The sequence below is a fragment of the Chiloscyllium plagiosum genome, unplaced genomic scaffold (assembly GCF_037043375.1).
Source record: "Chiloscyllium plagiosum isolate Xiang-an unplaced genomic scaffold, Cpla_swu_hap1 HiC_scaffold_5, whole genome shotgun sequence".
NCBI lineage: Eukaryota > Metazoa > Chordata > Chondrichthyes > Orectolobiformes > Hemiscylliidae > Chiloscyllium > Chiloscyllium plagiosum.
This window is the reverse complement of record NW_028270143.1, coordinates 41,623,160-41,648,678: the sequence shown is the minus strand read 5'-3', so window position 1 is coordinate 41,648,678 and position 25,519 is coordinate 41,623,160. Positions and strand designations below refer to the sequence as shown.

The 25,519-nt window shown below is 39.3% G+C and overlaps 1 protein-coding gene across 1 annotated transcript in view; it reads right to left on the bottom strand.

Annotated features, from left to right (window-relative positions):
* Positions 1–5,924: 5,924 nt before the first annotated feature.
* Positions 5,925–25,519, bottom strand: part of LOC122549803 (thrombospondin type-1 domain-containing protein 7A-like) — a 403,547-nt gene continuing 383,952 nt past the window's right edge. The window contains exons 25-28 of the mRNA XM_043689852.2: positions 23,066–23,148; positions 22,713–22,926; positions 11,248–11,335; positions 5,925–8,414 (exon numbers count right to left, since the gene is read on the bottom strand). Of these exons, the coding sequence (XP_043545787.2) occupies positions 8,330–8,414; positions 11,248–11,335; positions 22,713–22,926; positions 23,066–23,148 (470 nt within the window). The 3' untranslated portion in view covers positions 5,925–8,329. The remainder of the gene's footprint in view (positions 8,415–11,247; positions 11,336–22,712; positions 22,927–23,065; positions 23,149–25,519) is intronic.

Below are 25,519 nucleotides of genomic sequence, written 5' to 3'. Positions count from 1 at the left end.
TGGTGAGCTGGAGGGGCTGTTTCTATGCTGCGTGATTCTATGAATGTACATGCTTCCATGAGTCTTTCGAGAAACATGGACATATAATCTATCATTGAGAATTTCTCTTTTTGATTCAAGAAATTTCCCATAATCAATTTTAAAGAATCTCTAATCTGATGCCTGTAAATCAATTCAAATCGACAACTCAGTAAATTCCTTTGGAAAATATCTGGTAGTAACTAATATGAAATCTATCTCTGTCCCAATCCTGTATGTATTCATGATTGTATGCCTCAATTACGGTTCTGATATTCTGATGGAATCTTTCCAAAGCTCCCTGTGTTTGTGGATTACATGCTGTTACACACAAACTCCTAATGATCTGCTGAAAAAATATTAGACATAAATTAGATTGAGACACACTGATCAGAGTGTGTCTCAATTGAAAGCAAAACACTGTCGATATTGGAAATCTGAAACAAACACAAAGAATGCTTGAAAAACTCAACAAGCCTGATAACATCTGTGGAGAGAGAAATGGATATGACTCTTTTTCAAAGTCTGATATGACTCTTTTTCAAAGTTCTATTTCAGAGAAACTCTGTTTCACTTTCCATAGATGCTATAAGACCTGCTGAGTTTCTCCAGCACTTTCTGTTTTTAGTTTGTTTCGCAATTGATATTCCATAATTGTTAAAAACTGAAAAGTGCTATTATCTTAGCTGTAATTTCTCCCAAAGGCATAACTTACGGGAATCAGGTTGACATATCTATTGATGTCCAGCTTTTATTTTTGGGAATAGTTCTGTATAAAGCATCAACATTTGACTGAATGTTTCTTCAAAAATAGGTATGGTTATCAAAGATGATGGATTGATTACACATTGAGGCTTCCATGTTTCACAGAGTGGCACTACATCTTTATGAAGTCTTGACCATGTAAAATATCTGTTTATTAATGCTTGCATTTTCTGCATTCTTAAAGGCCCTGCCAGAGGAGTTTCATATGCTACTCATAAAATGTCCTTCTGGTATCAGGCTGACACCACTATTTGGTGAACAACCAACCATTTTTCATCCACAGATCTGTGAAATTGTCTCCACTTCGTCATCAGAACTGTGTTTCTAATATAATAACATTCTGGAAATCCTTTAGCCTCAGCTTCAGTCTGAGCTGCCTTTGCAAACCTAATGAATTCTAGATCTGCTTCATGTGCTTCAGTTAATGAAAATATGCCAGACACCTCCTTGGAACGATCCTCTTTGTTGAATAGAGTTTCAGCTATCCCAACATCTTGTGGTATTAGCTACATTTTCCCTATTCAATTTTCTAGGCATTGTTTCTAGTTACATGAAGAATGCCACATTTGAATCTGACTTGATTGAGAAAATAGCTGAAAATGTATTGCTGGTAAAGCACAGCAGGTCAGGCAGCATCCAAGGAACAGGAGAATCGAAGTTTCGGGCATAAGCCCTTCATCAGGCTAAGATAAAAGGTAGGGAGGAGGGACTTGGGGGAGGGGCGTAAGAAATGTGATAGGTGGAAAGAGGTCAAGGTGAGGGTGATAGGTTAGAGTGGGGTGGGGGCGGAGAGGTCAGGAAGAAGATTGTAGGTTAGGAGGGCGGTGCTGAGTTCGAGGGATTTGTGGTATCCCAACATCTTGTGGTATTCCTTGAAGAAGCTCTCTTCCTTCTCTCCCTGATTGAGAAAATAATCAGTTTACTAGAGGAACATTACAACCAAATTGCATCAAAACTGTTGCTAGTGTTGGGACTGAATGACTAAGGGTCAAAGGCTGAAGTTCTGTACTGGCAAATTGGTGAGTAAGAAAGCTGATAGTGCCACATTACAATACATGAGATGCCAATGCTTCAAAATGCTGTACAACTTGCATTTACATTGCACATTTAACAAATGGCGTTGCTATAACTATTGATGAACCAAGATTGACAGATGTCCTTGCACTCGTGTTATGAGTAATTTCTTTTCTACTGTTTCTTGCTGTGTCCACCTTTTCCCATAGGAAAGAGGGAGTTGCATCAATGGATGTCTTCTGTAGATTTGGGGGTGTGACTGCCATCATTTAATAACTGTCAGAGCGTGCAACCTGAGAGATGTGGGTGCACATTGTGCAATTTTAAGTATGCAAAGTTGAGGTAAAACAGCTAAATGTTAAGAATGAGCCCTGATTGCTAGAGATCCTTGGTGAATGGGTAACGGGAGTATAGTGATTTGAGCACAGTCTCAGCTCATTCATATGTTTGGTAGGACATGCTACTTAAGGTGATGTTTAATCACTCAAATGAGATAATTCAACTTCTTTCTTTATTGTGTCCATGTTTGAGGAGTAATATTCCTTGCATTGATCTCCTGTGTCTGGAGGCCTTTGATCCAGTGCTCCTCCATTCCAAAGCTTCCACCAAGTCCTTAAAGTCTCAGTGCTAGGCAAGTTGGCTTGGGAAAGCATGCTGTTCTTGGGCAACACGTCCTATGCCTGGGTTTGGAGGATCTTGCAAAGACACTGCCCATGGTACTTCTCCAGAGCTTTGAGGTGCCTGTTGTCCAAGCTACCAAATGTTCCAGACGAATAGGTGCCACGAGATAGTGAGTTGAGGAACAGTCAGCGAATGTAGCTTAACACGTGGCTGCGAGGCTGGTGTAGGAGGGAGGGCTTCAGATACCTAGACCATTGGGATACCTTCTGGGGAAGGTGGGACCTGTACATGAAGGACGGGTTGCACCTGAACTGGAGGGGCACAAATGTCCTGAGTGGGAGATTTGCTCATGTGATTCGGGAGGGTTTAAACTAGTTTGGCAGAGGGGTGATAATCAGAGCCACATGTCTGAGAGGGGGCCAGTTACAGATGGGGCAGTGACAGGATGTATTGAATCTATCAGGAAGGTTTCTCACGCAATGAAACAAAGGTATCGGTTAAAATGTGTCTGCTTTAATGCAATGAGTGTCCGAAATAAGAGTGACGAACTTAAAGCATGGATCAGTACTTGAGGCTGTGATGTTGTGACCATAATGGAGACGTGGGTTTCATAGGGGCAGGAATGATTGCTTGATGTTCCAGGGTCTAGAACATTTAAAAAGGACAGTGAAGGTGGAAAAAGAGGAGGGGGTGTAGCATTTTTAATCAGAGAGTGCATCACAGCTACAGAAACAAAGGTTGTTGAGGAAGGTTTGTCAACTGAGTCAGTATGGGTAGAAGTTAGGAACAGCAAGGGAACAGCCACTCAAACTATGAGTCATCGTTTGAAGATATTAGAAGGAAGGTGTAAAGGAGATGTCAGAGGTAGGTTCTTTATGCAGAGAGTTGTGAATGCAAGCAATGTGTTTCCAGCTGTGGTGGTGGAAGCAGAGTCATTGGGAACATTTAAGCGACTGCTGGACATGCACATGGATAGCAGTGAGTTGAGGGATGTGTAGGTTAAGTTATTATATTTTACATTAGGATTAAACCTCGGCACAACATCACGGGCCAAAGAGCCTGTTCTGTGTTGTACTTTTCTTTGAAGATGTGACGAGAAAAGTTGATGAGGGTCGAGCTATGGATGTGGTGTATATAGATTTCAGCAAGGCATTTAATAAGGTTCCCTATGGTAGGCTCATTCAGAAGGTCAGGAGGAATGGGATACAGGGGAACTTAGCTGTCTGGATACAGAATTAGCTGGCCAACAGAAGACAGTGAGTGGTAGTAGAAGGAAAATATTCTGCCTGGAAGTCAGTGGTGAGTGGTGTTCCACAGGGCTCTGTCCTTGGCCTCTGCTGTTTGTAATTTTTATTAATGATTTGGATGAGGGGATTGAAGGATGGGTCAGCAAGTTTGCAGACGACACAAAGGTTGGCGCTGTCGTTGACAGTATAGAGGGCTGTTGTAGGCTGCAGCGGGACATTGACAGGATGCAGAGATGGGCTGAGAGGTGGCAGATGGAGTTCAATCTGGATAAATGCAAGGTGATGCATTTTGGAAGGTCGAATTTGAAAGCTGATTACAGGATTAAGGATAGGATTCTTGGCAGTGTGGAGGAACAGAGGGATCTTGGTGTACAGGTACATAGATCCCTTAAAATGGCCACCCAAGTGGACAGGGTTGTTAAGAAAGCATATAGTGTTTTGGCTTTCATTAACAGGGGGATTGAGTTTAAAAGTCGTGAGATCTTGATGCAGCTCGAGAAACTTTGGTTCGACCGCACTTGGAATACTGCATCCAGTTCTGGTCGCCCTATTATAGGAAAGATGTGGATGCTTTGGAGAGGGTTCAGAGGAGGTTTACCAGGATGCTGCCTGGACTGGAGGGCTTATCTTATGAAGAGAGGTTGACTGAGCTCGGACTTTTTTCATTGGAGAAAAATAGGAGGAGAGGGGACCTAATTGAGGTATACAAGATAATGAGAGGCATAGATAGAGTCGATAGCCAGAGACTATTTCCCAGGGCAGAAATGGCTAACACGAGGGGTCATAATTTTAAGCTGGTTGGAGGAAAGTATAGAGGGGATGTCAGAGGCGGGTTCTTTACACAGAGAGTTGAGAGAGCATGGAATGCGTTGCCAGCAGCAGTTGTGGAAGCAAGGTCATTGGGGACATTTAAGAGACTGCTGGACATGCATATGTTCACAGAAATTTGAGGGTGCATACATGAGGATCAATGGTCGGCACAACATCGTGGGCTGAAGGGCCTGTCCTTTGCTGTACTGTTCTATGTTCTATGCCAGCACATGGAATGCCTTTTTAAAATCAAATATACTGCTTACTAGCTCCCCATTGTCTCTAGTATTTATTACATCCTCAAATAATGATGATAAATTTGTCAAATGTGATTTCCCCTTCACAAAACCATGTTGACTTGATTTGATTGCAAAATGATTCCCTCAATGCCCCAAAAATAATAAGAATAAAATGGCATTAGATTTATGGTTTTTCCACTGGGACATTTCTTTAATCCTGTGAATTTTGGGAAATTACTCCCAGTACATCTGCTTTTGTAGCAACCACAAGCTTTCAGGTCCAGGGTGCTATCAGCCTTTAGCGAAATTAGTTTTCCTACTACTTATTCTCCAGTGATAATGATAGCTTTAAGCTGTGAACCTATCAGTAGCAAATGCAGGAGAGGAACAGCCTATAATGAGAGGTGTGTGTGAAACACAGAATTTTGACTGAAGCAACAACCACCCACTGATTCAGTCTCTCTTGGGTCCAGGGACACCCATGCTCAGATTGCTTGCAGATGGGGTGATGCCAGCTGACCCCAAAACACCCCTTAAGATATGGTAGATGGGGACTATTGCTGTATGAACTCACCCCCTCTCCTTGGCTCTGAAGTCATTTACTAATATTCTAAATAGCTGACACGACTCAACTGATCTTTGTGGCTTACCAAAGCATACCGACTTTATAACGCTTCATTATCCTTCCTTCATGTCCATTCACCAACTATTTTCCATGTTCATATAAGATCATGTAAGATCCCCTGGTCCTGCTTTCTCTTTTCTAACAGCTTTCCATCCCACTCAAACTCCATCAAGAGGCTGCTCTCACTCCACCCAATCCCACTTCTCCATAGGTCCAGGCAAGTCCAGCAGTACTCCTGAACAGCTGCTCCTCCAGTCACTGTCCTATTTCATTCTCCTACTCAGGGGCAGAAGCTGAGGAACTGGAATGTGGTCTATTGCATTGTGGAAACTTACATACTGCAGAATTGGCTAAGCCAGAGGCAGTGGAGAGTGGGATGTTGGTGAGACCAAATGGAATCCTCCTCTCTCCGGAGGCAGGAGCCAGAATCTGCAACACCCACTGGCATTTCTGACAAAATAACGGTGTGCAAATGCAATGTGGAGAATAGGGATCAGTAGCAAAGATGCTGTTTCACTTGAATTTAGCTTCAAAGCCTTTGAATGTCTGATCAACTAAAATTAATGCAAATAAATAATTCAACTGTTGACAATATGTTTATTTAATGCTTCAGGTTGAATAAATGTTATCAAACAGTAACCTGCTATAAAGCACGTGCCACATCTTTCATCTTAAATATAATCATTACTCAATAAAATTTGGATTCATTTACCTCCACAAAAGTTTGGAGGGTGTACATAAACATTGCTTTAATTAAAAAAGAAAATATACATAATTTAAAAAATAAAAAGAAATGACAATATCTACAAATCAACAGTAAACCATTGGAATGAAAGAGAAACACATTCTTTTTGCAGATGCCACTTTCATTCAATAAGCATGCAAGCAACCTGCTGGGAGAAACAGTATGAGTTAATTTCATGTGTGGTGACAACTCCTTACTGACAATTTCTTTCAGTAAGGTGACAGATGTCAGCACACTGACCACCGATACAATTTGTTTATACCTTTAGAATCAGAAATAAAACTCCCAATGTCTTAACGGAATTTCAGATTGTAAAAAATTACTCTGTTTCCTTAGACACACCATATACCATGATCCAGCAGGTAATAGTTACTTTGTCTTATCAATTCATTGGAAAGGTATATTCTGATTACAGTGAACCAAAAGAGTCAATAATTTCCTGGAAGAGGTAATGTTGATGCAAGAGTTTCTTTTAGAGCAAAATAAAATACTATGTTATGTAAATGAATAATGATCAGTATGTTTAATATGCTTTGATTCTTAGTTCTGTCATAATTCTTTTGGACAAGTGACTCCTGAATATGTTGTATCAGAATAATAATTTATTTTCTAAGGACAGCATATAAAGCACTGGCAATATAGCATTAAGAAAATTAGCATTATTAACTAGATGCTTATTCCCACAAATGTCATAATTTTCACTAATAGTTTTATTTGAATGAAATGAACTGTGTGGCAACATTGATTTTTCTGCAAGTTAGCTGCTTTAATTAGAAATGATTGGAAATTCTGTCTTTTTGTCTGCTAACTGCAGATCCTGTTGTTTCTCACGTTTTGGTAATGATCATCAAGTAGCCAAAAAATGTCACCCTTTTAAAAGGAGCAACAGAAAAACTGTATAAAAGATTGAACTAGCAAAACAGCTCATGAATGTTTGCACAACATAAGCACGTAAGATCAGAACAATTACATTTTTCAGAAAATTCAACTAGATGCCTATAAATACTGCAACTATACTGACCACCGATAATACACTTTACAAAATAGCTGCAGTGACTATAGACACACACATATGTCTGTACATACACTAACTGAAATACTCTGATTTCATTTTGCCACAGTGCTGAACTGTTGCAATCCATGAGTAAACAATATTAGTTTGCTCCTTTTCAAACTATCTATTTTATATTACTGAGGTGAGACACTTTTGCTCGAAAGACGCTATTTCTAAAGTGATGACAGGTTGAGTGCATATCATGCAGCACTAATATAGTGCAAAGAAGTGTCTCACATTTAACAAGTGTTGCTGACCATGGTCTGCAGGCCATTTAAGAGACCATTTCATTCATTGGAATAAATAATATCATAGTTTGAAACATTAATAGTTAGGTATGGCCATTTGCAGCAGCAATATATACTGGAGTAATTGGCTAACTTGTTGGAAATACTCATACAGTTTCATACATAAAGTGTGGAAAGTTAAGGAGAAAATATTTAAGCTGTTAATAGTTCAATTTCCCAGTTGAACAGTTTTCATTTGAATTTCTTATCATCGAAGTTTGCAGTTTTTGAGCATCATGCTGTTTGAGAAACTCTAGCAGTTTGGCTGTCTTTTTTGCTCTTACCCTTAACTTATCATCAAGCACATGTATATTATTCTGGGTTACTGCATCAATTGTTGCCTTCACATTGATAGATGGATAACTTTTGCATCTTTTTTGCATTAATATTGGAAAGTCATCATTTTGTTACAGCTCTGGTCTTGGGTTCATAGTTGAAGTTGAAGGTCTGTTCTTTCTGGTAAGTGTACATTAGGTCTGTGAGCAGTTTTCAGTTGACTCCTAGTTGGATAACTTTCTCACACTGAAACATCATCGTTGTATTTAATATAAAATCATTGGACAAAAAGCAATACAAAGTTCAATATTCCTTTTCAATTATGTCTGAACATCCTTTTCAAATAAAAGCAAAATTTGCTTTGGTGCATTGCAGAGAAGTTCTTCAGCAATATTTCAACTTGTTAACAATAGGCAGCTATTATCATTGAGGCCTGTATTATACTGAGAACGACATCCTGTGGTATGGTTTGCCATCCATCTTCCTGTAAAAATGTCACAGTGCTCTAGAAACTGACAAACTGTCCCAGAATTCTCTAAAAGACTGTAGACCAGACATACGGTACTGCACGTTTATACCTTACACTAATAAAGAAAGACTGGGAAAGATCTTCAAGCAACAAGGGAAATTACATGTCAGCATCTCCATCATATGCCAGGGTTAAAGGTTTCAGCTTATTGTTTTGCTTTCTCTGTGGTTTCTTGGGCTTTTTGCTACAAATAATGGAGGACAAAGATTCAAGTTACAATTAGCATGCAAACATGCCTTATCATATGATGTTACAATATTATAGCAATATGCATAGAAAAATATTTCAGGTTTAATCTCGAGGCAAGCTAATCACATTTCAAGGTGCTGTAAAATCACATTTAGAGACATTGTAAATAATATTACAAATTAGGGGTGGAAATCCTGTCAAGTTTTCAACACCAGAATTCTCTATATTGACTTCTGTCAGGGTGAGGACTGTATTGGCCAGCAAGGGATGGCCCAATATTCAATACTCTGCCAAAACTTTTATTCTTTTCCTGGGAAACTATATATCACAGAAGGAATCAACACCTTTAGGAAAGGGAGGGTGAAAATTAAATATAACTGTCACATTTGGGTAGGAATTTTACCTGCCTATGGCAAGGAGGTGAGAGGTGGCAAGTTGGCAAGTCGGCAAAATAGGATAGGAGGGGATTGGGATATGACTAATATGTTACTGCTGTAATTGGCAAGAATGTTGGCAAATTGGCCACTCATCAGGGGCCCAGTTGAACCATCTAATTCCATGGGGACATTTTGCTATGGTCCACATTACAGCCCCCAGTGCATAAAACAACCTCTGTGGTGACAATATTGTGCATCATAACTGCAACTCACCCAGAACCGTTGCTTGTCCTGTCTGGTTGATAGGCCCTGCTTCTCCTAACATCATTTACTACTCCTTGAGAGCACAGTCATCACTGAGATGCCCTAACCTACAACCTCAGCAATGACCAATGTTAGTAATGTAGTCAGATGTAACCAGAATTCCTGAAACTCACTGAAGCAAAAACAGCAATGGGAGCTTGAGGCTGAGGTGCACTCACATAGCAGACAAATGAAGCACTACACAAACACTGTAGGGGTTTCACTTAGGAATTTTGACATCTACTTCAAGTCTTGGGAAAAATGTCTCCAGCATTTCTGTATGTGGCTCAACCAAGTATAAATTAAATGGGCTCCTTGGAAAGTAAGTGCATATCAGAGGTAGAGAGGAAATGCCATGACAAAAAAAACTGAAACCATCTGTGATCTGAGTGCAGATCAGCCCAACCACCCAGGTACCCAGTTGAAACACCAGAAAGAATGAGCACCTTCATCTTGGATGATGAGAAAAAATGAGATGTGCAGGATTTCCCCTGGCACTCCAATCAAGGCAAAACAACAGCAGCATTAACTACATCCTGGTGAAAATATTTGCTTGGCCATGTGTGAGGTGCTATGTCATTGATTGAATCAGTTAAGTAACTAACTTAATTGTTAAAATCAGTTACATTAATTGTCACTGTTTCAGTAAATGAACAAAAATGGAAGTCACCAAAGTCAAAGAGGATCACAAGCTGCTCTCTCATTACAGAGAGATGACTGCTGGTGAGTTCAACCTGAGGGTCACCATGTCTCAGATGGGGGGGTGGGGTTGAGAAGTGATGGAGTGATTCTTCATGGCAACCTCAGCCAAGATGGAAGTGAACCTGTGCTGTTGGCATGACAAACCAGCCATCCTGCCAACAGAGCTAAATAAATGTCACTAAGGAGATCACTCTATGCAAAGAAATGATGAAAGCATCTGGTTCTAATAGCTAGAAGTATGACTCTGAAACAGACAGGATCCAACTGTGAGGCTGGGAGTCAAGGCTGGTTCAGATAGCATAAAGGAAGCTCCAAATTTAAACAGCATCTTACCATTCACAACATCTGCAAAGAATACTTGACATCAAGTGGAAACAAAGAGCAAACATAGTTCATTCCGCACTAACCTTACATATCACGATTGGTGGTGTGCAAGAAATACAAACATTTTTTTATAACATTACACCAAATGTTATCTAAAAAGAACTAGGACTTGCTCAGTGTGACAAATTACTTACAGTACAAATTTAGAAATTTCATTTCAGCTGAACCATTCCTAGCTTGATTTGTTTCATAATCCGGTAATGAAGAGGAATGTTTTTATCATGTTGTATTTACCACATACTTTCAACCAATCAAAAAAAAATTCAATACCAGCGTGTGAAGCTTGAGATTGGAAGTTAATTCTTGCAAACATAAGAAATAGGACGACAATCAGTTGTATGAAACTATAATGCTGATATCGGGCCAAACAATGATAAGTTGAAATTAGTATTGCAAATATTTCTTCCATAATATTAGATCTCAATTAACATGTTAAATACCAATTAGTGGTTAGCATATGCAAGGGGGAAAGGTTAACAAAATGGTGTTTGCATTAAGTAAAACTTAAGGCTGCTTTCATCATGCTTATAAATGCACCCAAATCTACTGCCTGAAACTGTTTTTAATTTAAAAGCGATTTGATCACAGACCCTGCAGCAATGCAAGGATTTGAAGGTGACATGTCACATAATACATTGTTTGGATCGTAGTAAGCATTAGACAGTAGCCCTTTGTTTCATGACTCATTGGGGTATTTCAATAATGCTGTTCTGTGTGGACAGAACAGATAGTTACATAAAGATTAACTACATACAGAACACAAGCTTTTTTTGAGATTAATTTCTATTATTTAACTATCTCTGCAGATTTACTCTGCAAACTTTAGTTTTTAGCCTGTCCATTTAAAGGTATTTCACAATTCTGAAAGAAAGATATGCACATTAAAAAGGCTTCTTAATAACATTTTTGTTAATATTTTCAAAGGGAATTTATTTTGAATAAAATGTGAAGTTCAGTAGTTTGCACACAATCACAGTCCTCTCACTCAACTCCTTTAAAGCCCGAAAGTATTACAGCTTTGCCTGTATATTTCTATGGTATGGGACAACACCACAAACTTACCAGGCTAGATAGCTCATAGAGACAATGAAGATTATTAAGACAAAACCTCCTGCTGCCACACCATAAACCCAAGTTTTCAGCTTCCCATCTACAAAGTAAAGATACCTTGTTAACTCTTAATAATGAACACAAATGAAACCTAAAAGGAATATGGACAGTAACCCAAAACAGTAGATTTATTCTGAAGCAGTGTTAATATTTGTATAATTCTTTGCCATATTGTTATATTTTTCTTGTTGCTCTAAAGCCTACTTTTCTGACATACTTCTATAACATTTTAATAAAGCAGCTAAGGTAAACAAATAGTTGGTGAAACAACCTAGTCCATACATAGAATCATTTGCAGTAGATTTCTTAATGCTTTATAAGGTGGTGCATGGGTTGGGCAAGGAAAGACCATTGGTTCATCTAGTCTGCCTTGCCACACATCTCATCAGATGTCATAGTGTGACATTAACGCTACTGACCCTGAATCCTAGAAGTACCTTTAGGAATATGTGAGTAATATAGGATTCATGAAGCATAATGACATCTTATACTTTCACTTCAAAATGTCATACAGCCTTTTAATGGGAGAAAATGTCCAGTTCATCCCATCATGCTTGTTCACCCAATTAGAAGTTGTACAATATGAGAAATTACTCTTGTGTTTCAGTAAGTTTATAAGATACAATAGCAAGAATTGTGAATGCTGGAAATCTGAAATGAAATTGCTGGAAATCCCCAGCAGATCTGGCAACAGCTTTGGAAAGAGCAACAGTGTTAATGTTTCAGGTAGATAGCTTGGACAGAATAGACTAAATGGGCCAAATATTAAGGGAACTTTGCTGTCTATCTGACCCCATGCTGAGGAAGCCTTACTGTCTATCTGACGCTCTGTTGAGGGAGCCATGAATTTTTAAATGTTTCAATGGCTTTTAATTACAAATTAATTAGAAATATTTAGAGATGAAACCTGTTTAAGAAAGAGCAACATTAGGAAAAAGGAACATCCATGATAAGCTAGGAGGCAGATGAGCACAAATGCCAACAGAGTGTAAAGCTGTGCTAACACTGTGCGAAAGGTCATATTCAGACAAGAACCAAAACAAAAATTAAAGGAGGTATAGAAGCCCAGATCCTTACACTTCGGTTGTTCATCTCTTCTGTTTTTCCCTCTAGTAAAACACTTTCCCCTTAGGTCTTTGTGCCTTTCACCTTTTCCTGCCTCTCGACTTGATGAAAACCTGTGACTCCTCTAATTTATTTCAGTTCTCTGGAAACATACAACGTGAAGCAGTAAGGGGGATTCTAATGTCAAGATGTAGATGGGCTTGGGTTGGTGGGACTTTAAGTTTTGAAAATATGGGTGTTGACCGTGAACTGCCTTCAACTCATCCACTTCTGATTTTAACAGAGGCAGAAATGCACTGGTGAAGTTTTGAGGGAGGGATGTAGAGTGTGGTGAACTCCTGTAGGATGGGGAGTCAAGTTAAATCTTATGATTTAATATTGACATTCAGTGGCATTTTCAGTTGCTGTAACACTCAAAATCAATAGCTTAAGGCATTGCTATTGATAGAAATTTCATTAGCCCAGCCAAATACTATGACTACAATGACTTGTTAGAAGCTGGAATTTCCGAGGCGAATAAATACCTCCTGAATACCTATTGCCTGCCTGCCATCTACAGGCACATGTCAGGAGTATGACTGAATATTCGCCTGTTGCCTGATGAGTGCATCTCCAACAAATCTCAAGAGGCTTCATACAATCCAGGCCAAAGTAGTCTGCACCCCATTCACCATCTTAAAGATTCATTTCCTCCACATTGGCATACAGTGGTAGCAGTTACATCTACAAGATATGTTGTATCAACTTGCTAAGGTTCCTTGACAGCCACTTCTAAACCTGCAACCTCTACCACATTGAAACGTAACAGTAACAGATCGACAGATATGCAAAGGAACACCACCAGCTTGCCATTTACCCTCCAAATCAAATACCATCCTCACTTGGAATTATATTGTCATTCCTCCACTACCACTGCCTCAAATGTGGAAGATTTCCCTTCAGTATTGAGGAAGTGAGGGAATGCCTATACCAGATGGACTGACCAGTTAAAGCAAGAGTGTCACCACCACCTTCTCAAAGGCATTTAGTGATAGCCAATAAATAATAGCACAGCCAGCAATGCCTATAGTCTAGGAATGAATATGAGAAGTGTTGAAATATTGCACAGCTCACTGTTATTGCCATTTCAGATTCAATTTTGAACAGTTGGGTTTACCAAGCCTCAGGTAATCTGGTAACTCAAGGAGGGTGAAAAATGATGGATCGAGAGAAATAAGAGTTTTTCCAAAAAATTCACAACCTTTCTCATTAACTCTGTTTCCCTCTTTATAGAGACTGCCTGATCATTGATTATTCCTAGGCGTTTCAGTTTTTATTTTAAATTTGCAGGACACTCATTGGCAGGCAATAACTTATTTGCACTTCACTTATCTTCCAACAGAGGTCAGTATGATATCATTCCTTGATGCTTGCATGGCCATTTTTCTTTCGATGTTTCCAGCATTGTCATCAAGCTTACTCATATGTTTTCTAACAAACCATAAGCATAATATGTAAAGATTCAACTTATAGATTTTAATCCCTTACAAAATGCCTCTTATTTAATGCAAGGATTAACAGCAATGGAGATCACACACACAAAAAAGCACAGCTTATCTGGGTGATCATTGGCTTTTGCTTGTTGCAAAAATATGAAAGTCCGAAAGAATCACAGTGGCCTTCTAGATGTTTCAGGAGAGAGAAGTGATTGTGTTGAGAAAATAGACAGTTCAGATCAATGGAAATAGAATAGATTAGAATAGGTAGTGGCTATTCGCAAAGGAAAAAGAAAACAAAGGGAGTTTGGTCAACTCTAGAAACAACTTTAATCTTGTACTGGCATTTAAGGAGCATTATCGGAATGAAAACCGGTCATAAAATATGTGCCGAATCAACAAACCACAAAAGTTAATGCTTCTAATTTTCCTTGGAGTCAACTCTCAGAAGACTTGGATGACAGACAATAATGATCGATTGACATTTTCTGGGCTGGAGGAACTGCTCTACCCTCTGTGGATTTCCCCAATGGTTGGAATTGAAACCCTTGCTTTTCCTGATATATATTATCAATCTGGATCTTGGTGTGAAGGGGATAATTTCAATGTTTGCAGATGACATTGTAGTTCTTGGAAGAATTATAAACTGTGAGCAGGACAGTCCAGAATATCAAAAGGGCATTGACAATTTAGTGGAGTGAGTGGATAGATGGCAGATGAGGTTCAATACAGAGAATTGTGAGGTGATGTACTTTATTCAGAACAACATTGAAAGACATTATAAAATAGGGGTACAATTCTAAAGGAGGTTTAAGAGCAGAAAGACCTGAATATCTATGTGCATAGATTATTGAAGGTGGCAGGACAAGTGCAGAGAGCAGTTAATAAAGCAGATGGTGTCTTGTACTCAATGCCCCTATTAATAAAGCTCAAGAGCAAGGAGGTGATGTTAACCTTGTACAAAACATGTGCTTGAGTATTGCGCACAGTTGTGAGCATGATATTATAGGAAATACATGAACTTGTTGGAGGAAGAGAGATCTATAACAATAATTCCAGGTATGCGAAACATCAGTTGTGAGGATAGATTGAAGGTTGGGGCTATTCTTCTTGGTGAGAAGACGGGAAGAAGACTGAGTGGTGATTCAATAAAGATTTTCAAAATCACGAGCAGACTGGATAGATTAGGCAATGTGGTGGAGGCAGGATTGATTGAGGCATTCAAGCCCATATTGGATGATAATCGGATAGGAATGGTATGCAGAGACAGGGAAGGGGTTTAGCACTTGGTCATTCAACTAGTACAGGCACGATGTACCGAATGGTCTCTTTCTGCACAGTAACGATTCTTGATTCTGTGATTCTATAAACGCACTAACAATCAGTCTGAAACATTTTGCCTTCAAGACTCTCAAGGTGTAATTTTCAGTACTTACTAAAAAGTTCTCTAAAAAGAACCACAACAAAAAGTTCTTTAGTTATACAGGGCAGTTGTGAGCCCATATCTTGAATACTATGTGCAGTTTTTGATATCCTTACTTGAAGAAATATGCAAATGCTTTGAAGGTAGTTTGGAGAAGGTTTATGAGACTACTAGCTGGAATGAACAAATCATCTTCCAAGGGAAGGCTGGACAGACTGGGCTTTGTCTGAAGTGCATATTGGTGAAGGATTGGGTTAGGCTCCATTGTAATTCACAACCCCTTCCCCTGCCTTCCACAATATTTGAAAGGTTTGCTAACATTCACTGGAAAGACTCAGATCTAATAACAAGCATTTGTACATCTGCATAGCGACTTTCTAGAAAGCAGTTGACACCCACCGGAGAAGAAATGACAGAAGACAAAAAATATAACATTTAGTAGGTACCATGGAATTTGTTTTATTCATTTTTTTTTCTGGAATGTTAAATTGATTGGAAGCAAACCAGAAGAGTCATATACTTGACATCAGAGAAAAATATATCTAATCTTAGCCCAGGGCTCCAGAGGACAAATGCTGTGCTGCTAGTGCCAACCCAATTAAGATCAGCTAACTTGGTACTGATCAAAATGGTGATATTTCCAATTTGTACAATATAGCATATCACGCTATGAAGGAAATTTTACCTTTGGGAAGTTTAGCAATATCAAAGTGACTGGGTATTGTGCATGCCGCATCATTTTTCTTTCCACTGAATTTAATGAGATAGGAAAATCAGGTGTAATGTATAATGTAATTTGCAATTAACTTCATATTGCCCATTTGGCACCATCATTCAAAATTAAAATTACCCCAAATAGATTATCTCACAGGAATACTGGGTGAGGTGTCAATCATTCCTCATCAAAAGGAAGATACAATTAATGAACAAATATACAGGAAGGACAGTTTCTCACTGTTTATGTAAACAGGATAAATTGCCCCACAATCAAATATCTGAACTCATATTGGAAGTTACATCCAAAAGGCCTGGAGGGAAAGGTGGCACCCAGAGAACTTTAGTTCATCTGAACTCAGGCTGAAATTTTTCCTTCAGTTTGTTAAGTGTGGGTACTGATATGCATGCCGTGATCCCATTGCTGATATAACCCAGCCTATTGCTTATTAAGGATTGATAGGCTGTGCATTGGTGAGGGTTTTGACCTATTATATACTTCGACACTGGCATGTTGGATCGCCAGAAGCTGCCAGCCAACCAGAGGCTGACTGCATCTGGGTCCTAAACGTTTTCCTGTCGTGGCCTAACCTAGAGGTGACCCAATGCCAACAAGACATGTCTTCTTTATTTTCCTGTTGTGGGATTTTCAACATGGGAAAAAGGGAGTCCATGGAGATTGAGGGTAATGCCCAGAGAAATGGCCTCAAAGACCACGCCTTGCCCATAATTCCTGCCTCCAGTTTCAACCAGGTTTAGACAATCATAACCATCACACTGCTCCCCCCGCCTCCCAAAAACAAATTCGTTGCCTGGTTTTCACGGTAGGGAAACCAGCCACCTTTCTTGTTCCTTGGGGAGACAGGTGATCGGGAAGTGCTGGGTTGAAGTCTGAAGTGACCATTTATTGACCACTTAAAAGCCTTCAATTGCTGGTGGGTTAAGAAAGTCTCCCATGGACATCTTGCCAAATGTTTCATTAGATTAGCGAAGGGCAAGAAAGGAATAAGTTTCTCTCCAGGGCAAAGTTGCCCATTTTTCCCCTTTCTTGCTACCTATTTTGTCACCTTAAAGGAGGGGAAAACTCACTCTCAATGTCTTAGTTAAGAAGGAAACAGAAAACAAATCTTGTAGCTTAACTGAATGGTGTAGTCTCAATAAGACGCTATATTCAATCCAGCTTTCTGGGATTTATTCAACAGTTCAAGCAGTCACAATAGCTACCTGAGATATGACTTGATAATTAAACAGCAATGATAGCTACATAGCCAGGAGGGATCAAACAGTAGGTGACTGCGGTACATACAAGGACACATACATATAAAGCCAAACAATATACTGCAGCATCTTATGCATTCTTACCAGGACTCTGTCAGTTTGTACTAAGCTCAGTGTGTAATGACATTTGAGGACTAAAATTATTATCCATACTAAAAAAAATTGATGAAAATAAAAACAATTATAGCTAATATTGTTAGATTGTTCAGATTGTTGACTGATATCCTGATCTAATGAGAAGAAAATTATCCTGGGCATCCAAAACGCTGTCCTTATGAATAATAAACTGGTTCAGTCAAAGCTGCCTGTTTTTCTGTGCAAGTGCTTAGTGATTTAAAAAGAATGTTCTTTGCATGCACCTTATTTTATTTATCTTACAACATGTTCTAACCCAGCACATCAAATACAAATATGTGAGGTAGGCCTCTGTGTCTCTATCCTGTTATTTATATTCTTTAATGTTATTTGTGTTGGCAGTCTGCATGACTAGAGCTGTACTTTTGCTGAAAGATGTCTCAAGACTGGGTCATTTCTATACATACCTGATTTAGATGAGTACTCTGTCAGAATCAATGAAGATACAGAGCTGATGATTTAACTTGTCTTTTACATATGCTGATTAATTGATTGTACATTTCCTATATTTTATGGTTCAATTTCAGATTTCCAGCAGTTACAATTTTCTTTATTCATGGTTTTATTTCAGACGGCAACTATATATTGTAAACTGCAATCATACCCAGTTCCATATTCTGACACAATACTATAATTATATTGCAAATAACCATTAGTTTGAACAATATGTAGTGAATTATTTCAAGCAGGGAAGTACAGATATTGGCCAATAATTTACAGTCAGACTGAAGCCACAGCATCACTCCACTGATCTGAAAGATATCTGTCTATAATTATCTAGCTATGTTACATGGGATTTACCTAACCTGATATTAATTCGAACTTGGTCTTAAGTCAAGAAGATAGTTGGACTTCCAGAAACAATGAAGAGGGGAAAACAACGCATTTCTTAAAAGGAAACTCACAAAAAACTAACCAAGTAGTGAAATGTACGAATGATCCTTTACTATCTTCAAGTTTTAAAGAGAAAAATAAAGATTTAAACATTCACATTCCAAGTCAAAATGTCAAAATCTAAAAAAAATGACATTATATTAAAATTATGCATTATTTAATAATTGTGCAAAATGTTGACATTTGTAAGTAATGTTTCTAGATTTAAAGGGGTCCTTAAACATTATTTATGACATAAAATACTGTTAAAAGCCAATTACACATCATTGACAAAGTTTCATTTTTCAGGGTTAAAAATCACACAACACCAGGTTATAGTCCAACAGGTTTAATTGGAAGCACACTAGTTTTCGGAGCAACGCTCCTTCATCAGCGTCGCTCCGAAAGCTACTGTGCTTCCAATTAAACCTGTTGGACTATAACCTGGTGTTGTGTGATTTTTAACTTTGTAAACCCCAGTCCAACACCGGCATCTCCGAATCATTTTTCAGGAGTTTTGATCAATGATTTTACAGCACGAAGCAGTTCAATGATTTCCAATTGCTGTCTCAAGACTTTGACAGTGCACCTTACAGAGAAACACAGAATCAAGTACAGTAACTTCACTATTTCTACTTTTAATGTACGTGTGGACTCCAGGAAGTTGCTGTCAGTTTCAAGAGTGACAAAGGCAATTGCTAATGGATTCACTGGCATTACAACCACAAAATCCAGGACAATATCCTCAGAGCCAAGGGATTTAGTACAAGCAATAAAGAGAAAATATTCATCTTCAGGTTAGTTGCAGCATGAGGAAATGTAGTTGTAAGCATTATTGTCATAACAGCATCAAGAGTGTTACCGCACCAAACCCAGACATTTCCAACACAATAAAAATTAAACAGTCTTATAATTCCACAATGAATACACCAAATACTGGTACAACAACATCCATGGGGAGAGAGCAAGCTAACATTTCGAGTCCAGATGACTCCTCATCAGCTCTAGAGTCATAGAGATGTACAGCATGGAAACAGACCCTTCAGTCCAACCCGTCCATGCCGATCAGATATCGCAACCCAATCTAGTCCCACCTGCCAGCACCTGGCCCATATCCCTCCAAACCCTTCCTATCCATATACCTATCCAGATCCCTTTTAAATGTTGCAATTGTACCAGCCTCTACCACTTCCTCTGGCAGCTCATTCCATACACGCACCACTGTCTGCATGAAAAAGTTGCCCCTTAGGTCTCTTTTATATCTTTCCCCTCTCACCCTAAACCTATGCCCTCTAGTTCTGAACTCCCTCACCCCAGGAAAATGACCTTGTCTATTTATGCTGTCCATGCCCTTCATGATTTTATAAATCTGTATAAGGTCACTTCTCAGCCTCCGATGCTCCAGGGAAAACAGCCCTAGCATATTCAACCTCTGCCTCCAACCCTGGCAACATTCTTGTAAATCTTTTCTGAACCATTTCAAGTTTCACAACATCCTTTCGATAGGAAGGAGACCAGAACAGCATGCAATATTCCAAAATTGGCCTAACCAACATTCTGTACAGCCGCAACATGACCTCCCAACTCTTGTACTCAATACTCTGACCAATAAAGGAAAGCATACCAAACACCTACTTCACTCTCCTACCTACCTGTGAATCTACTTTCAAGGAGCTATAAACCTGCTCTCCAACGTCTCTTTGTTCAGCAACACTCCCTCGGAGCTTACCATTAAGTGTATAAGTCCTGAAAAGATTTGCCTTTCCAAAATACAACACCTCACATTTATTTAAATTATACTTCATCTGCTACTCCTCAGCCCATTGGCCCATCTGACCAAGATACCATTGTAATCTGAGGTAACCTTCTTCACTGTCCACTATACTTCCAATTTTGGTGTCATCTGCAAACTTACTAACTATACCTCCTATGTTCACATCCAAATCATTGATATAAATGATGAAAAGTAGTGGACCCAGCACCGATCCTTGTGGTCACAGGCCTCCAGTCTGAAAAACAATCCTCTACCACCACCCTCTATCTTCTACCTTCAAGCCATTTCTGTATCCAAATGGCTAGTTCTCTCTGTATTTTGTGAGATCTACCCTTGCTCCTCAGTCTCCCATGGGGAACCTTGTCGAACACCTTACTGAAGTCCATGTAGATCACATCTACCACTCTGTCCTCATCAATCCTCTTTGTTACTTTTTCAAAAAACTCAATCAAGTTTGTGAGACATGATTTCCTATGCACAAAGCCATGTTGACTATCCCTAATCAGTCCTTGCCTTTCCAAATACATGTACATCCTGTCCCTCAGGATTTCCTCCAACACTTTGCCCACCACTGATGTCAGGCTCACCGGTCTATAGTTCTCTGGCTTGTCCTTACCACCCTTCTTAAACAGTGGCACCAAGTTAGCCAACTTCCAGATTTCCGGCGTCTCACCTGTGACTATCGATGATACAAATATGTCAGCAAGAGGCTGAGCAATCACTTCCCTAGCTTCCCACAGAGTTCGAGGGTACACCTGATCAGGTCCTGGGGAGTTATCCACTTTTATGCATTTCAAGACATCCAGCACCTCGTCCGCTGTAATATGGATATTTGTCAAGATGTCATCATCTATTTTGTTACATTTTATATCTTCCACGTCCTTCTCACAGTAAACACTGATGCAAAATACCCGTTTAGTATCTCCATCATCTCCTGTGGCTCCACACAAAGGCAGCCTTGCTGATCTTTGAGGGGCCTTAATCTCTCCCTAGTTACCCTTTGTCCTGAATGTATTTGTAAAAACCTTATGGATTCTCCTTAACTCCATTTGCCAAAGCTATCTCATGTCCCCTTTTTTGCCCTCCTGATTTCCCTCTTAAGTATACTCCTATTGCCTTTATACTCTTCTAAGGACTCACTCAATCTATCCTGTCTATACCTTACATATGCTTCTTTCTTTTTTTAACCAAACCCTCAATTCCTCTAGTCATCCAGCATTCCCTAGAACTACCACCTTTCCTTTCACCCTAACAGGAATATACAATCTCTGGATTCTTGTTATCTCATTTCTGAAGGCTTCCCATTTTCCTGCAGTCCCTTTACCTGCGAACATCTACTCCAAATTAGCTTTTGAAAATTCTTGCCTACTATCACCAAAATTAGCCTTCCTCCAATTTAGAACTTCAACTTTTGATCTGGTCTATCTTTTTCCATCACTATTTTAAAACTAATACAATTATGGTTGCTGGCCCCAAACTGCTCCCCCACTGACACCTAGTCACCCGCCCTGCCTTATTTCCCAAGAGTAGGTCAAGTTTTGCACCTCCTCTAGTAGGTACATCTACATACTGAATCAGAAAATTGTCTTAACAATACCTCTTGTTATTGTTAACAAATACCTCTCCATCTAAACCCTTAACACTATGGCAGTCCCAGTCTATATTTGGAAAGTTAAAATCCCCTACCCAAACCACCCTTACAGATAACTGAAACCTCCTTACAAATTTGTTTCTCAATTTCCTGCTGACTATTAGGGGGACAATCCCAATTTGCAACAGTAGTAAACTTGCCAACTTTAAGGGCATTTAAATGGTCATCGGATAGGCATACGGACGAGAATGGAATAGTGTGGGTTATATGGGCTTCAGATTCGTTCTACAGGTCGGCGCAACATCGAGGGCTGAAGGGCCTGTACTGCACTGTAATGTTCTATGTTCTGAGGTGATCATCCTTTTCTTATTTCTCCCTAAATACTGCTGGAACGCAATCCCTTATCAAAAACGTCACTCCCCCTCCTCTCTTGCGTCTGTTTCTAACTTTCCTTTAGCATTTGTATCCTGGAACATTAAGCTGCCAGTCCTGTCCATCCCTGAGCCATGTTTCTGTTATTGCTATGATATCCCAGTTCCAAGCTCCTCACCATGCCCTGAGTTCGTCTGCCTTCCCTGTTAGGCCCCTTGCATTGAAATAAATGCAGTTTAATTTATCAGTCCTACCTTGTTCTCTGCTTTGTCCCTGCCTGCCCTGACTGTTTGACTCGCTTCTTTTCTTGACTGTACCAACATTAGCTTGCTCTCTCTCCATGGATATTGTCTGACCCATTATGATCTCCAGCATTTGTTATTTTCAGTCCAAATTCCAGCATCTGCAGTAATTTGTTCCTACTTATAATTCTATTGCATTACTACCAGCTAATTCCATTTGTGCAGATGTCTTACTTTGCAACTAAAATGCTAAATAGAAAGCATAAAGTTTTAAAATCACTTCCCAGGGAATCTTTGAATCACCCGAATAAATACTTGAGTCAGTTTTATAATTTTACTTATGGAGAAACCTGAATTGTACTAACATTTATTGTTTGTCTCTTTCTGATAAAATATGAAACCCACACATTGGTCAAAGATTTAAAAAATCTATTGAAATGAGATTAAGATTTTTGAGCCTGACTTTTTATCTGACCTGCTCCAAAGGGCTGTAAGAACCACATGTGTCCTGAATGCCCTTGTTCATTGTCATAGGTTTCGGTTGGGTTGATGGCTCGACTAGTCTTCACATCTGCTTTTTTTTCCTCTACTGATGGTATCTCCAACACTGGGATCATGGTGCACTGGTCCAGCAAATTGTCAGTTGTCACCACCTCTGTGTAACCTTCTTCACAGACACAAACTGCAGACTAAATATGAAAAATGAAGGATTAAGCAGTTGAAATACAATCATTCATTCAACATGCCTGTTGAAACATTGCAACGTTCAAAATGATAGAAAGTAGGATATTCAGGAATTATGTATTACTGTTGGCGGTCAACACCTACCTCAGAGCAGTATGTATGAGGCTTAGTACATGGTGGATTACATGATCTGTCAGCATAAGGTTGGTTCACTGCAGAACAGCCACCTACAAGATGAGCAGCTACATTTATTAACTGCAAATAATAAAATAACTATGCAATTTTGATTACACCACAATTGCTATCATTTTTTTAAAAAAATTAAGCCTTATATGCTTGAATGAGCTGCAATAGAACATCACAAAAATACTCATGGTCTCAAACCATCTGATAATCACAGAGGGCACTCAGTTACAGCATACCTCTTAATGGATCCTTCCGCCACTGATCTATGTTAGCCAGATAACTGGATGTCAAAGCGACACTTTTTTTTTAACCTTACTTTAGCCTAGACGACTGGTTAATATTTATCTTTAATTTCTGCCAACAATGGTCACAAGTGAAGTAATCCAGGCATGTTGCTAACTAATTCTGAACAGCTGTAGAGAGATAGCAAAATTTGCTCTTGATTAGCATTATTTTCAAAAAGACCACAAGGTTTTGGCAAGTTGAAAATGATCAGGATGCCATTTGGATATTAGAACAGAGGATTACTAGTGGAACAGCATAAAACAGCTTGAGACAAGAACATTTGGTGCCGAGTCTCAGAATCTTACTGGAAAAATACCCTATTTGGCAGCTTTAACTTGAGATGAGCATCCAAAAATGTTAAAATTCTATGTTGCTATTGTAAAGGAGAATTTATTCTACAAAGAAGACTTTCAATGCATTAGCAATTTAACGTTTGTGATGCAAGAATATAGTTAAGAAAGTTTCACTTTGTAAAAAATTACATCCTGAAACATGCTGGCCTCTGCACTGATGTACTAGTCGTGATTTTGTGAAGATATTAGGTATTCATTGGATTATTTAAACATCTGATACTTCAACTGAATTCACTTTATTACTGTTGATAATTTACATTTATGCATTCTAACTGCTGACTCAAATTAATGAAAGTTGTACTCCACTGCTGCTGAATACACGTTTTCCAGATAATAGGAATAGCCAGGCACGGGAACTACACAATATCTTCTTGAAGTCTTTATTGCAGAAGCGTGGTAGTTACATGGATGGTACAAGTGCAAAGATGTCAGCTTCATAGATGTTATAAGGCAGCTGCTACCTGTCCAACCACAGCTCACATTCTTATACTCTCCTGGTTGCTGTGGTTTTTGGGTGTAATTGTACTTGTTCTGTCTACTAGGCTAATTTCTACAGTGATGTTAATTTCTACAGCAATAGCACTTGAAACTAATCTCTGTGGTTAACAGTGATTGTTCAGTGAAGTACTTCACATCACGTGAAACTAATATTGCTGTTACCCCTAGCTCTTCACTTAAGTGTTCAATCATTTTAAAGGTAAGGCGTTCCCTCTATAATCAGTTCCCCATTTAGCAATACAAAACTGCAATTCTTGCTTTGTAAGTATCTGCTAAGAACTCATCCATGATCTAATTAAGGGCCGAGAGAGTGGTGCAGGAAAAGCACAGCAGGTCAGGCAGCATCCGAGGAGCAGGACAATTGACATTTCGAGCGTAAACCCTTCATCTGGATCTAATTAACATATTTAGCAATACAAAACCGCTATTCTTGCCCTGGAAGTAGCTGCTAAGAACTCATCCCTGATCTAATCAAGTCCCACTATGATTTCCCTGCTCTGATTAGGTCGAATTTCACCCTTTCTTGTTCTGTGAGCTGCCACTGAATCCCACATCTGCCAACATCTTTTTCCTACTAAAAGTGCTGTATAACTGTGGGTGGCATGATGGCTCAGTGGTTAACACTGCTGCCTCACAGCGCCAGGGGCCCCAGTTCAATTCCAGCCGTGGGGAACAGTCTGTGTGGCGTTTGCACATCCTCCCCGTGTCTGCATGGGTTTCCTCTGGGTGCTCTGGATTCCTCCCACAGTCCAAAAGATGTGCAGGTCAGGTGAATTGGCCATGCTAAATTGCCCACAGTGTTAGGTGTGTTAGTTAAGGGGGAAATATAGGGAAATGGGTCTGGGTGGGTTACTCTTCAGAGGGTCGGTGTGGACTTGTTGGGCCGAAAGGCCAGCTTCCACACTGTAGAGACTCTATGAAACGAGTATACTCTCTATGAGAATTTGCTTTATTTTGCTTATTAAGATTCATAGAGCATAGAACAGTACAGGCCCTTCGGCCCTTGATGTTGTGTCGACTTTTTATCCTACTCTAGGTCAGACTAACCTACATACGTTTCATTGTACTATCTTCATGTGCTTATCCGAGAGTCCTTTGAATGTCCCTAATGTATCTGATTCTATTATCACTGTGATTCTATTATCACAGAGATTAGTTTCAAGTGATCACCACCACTCTCTGTGTAAAGAGCCTACCTCTGACAATCTCCCTTAAACCTTCCTCCAATCATCTTAAATTATGCTTCCTCACGATAGACATTTTCGCCATGGGAAAA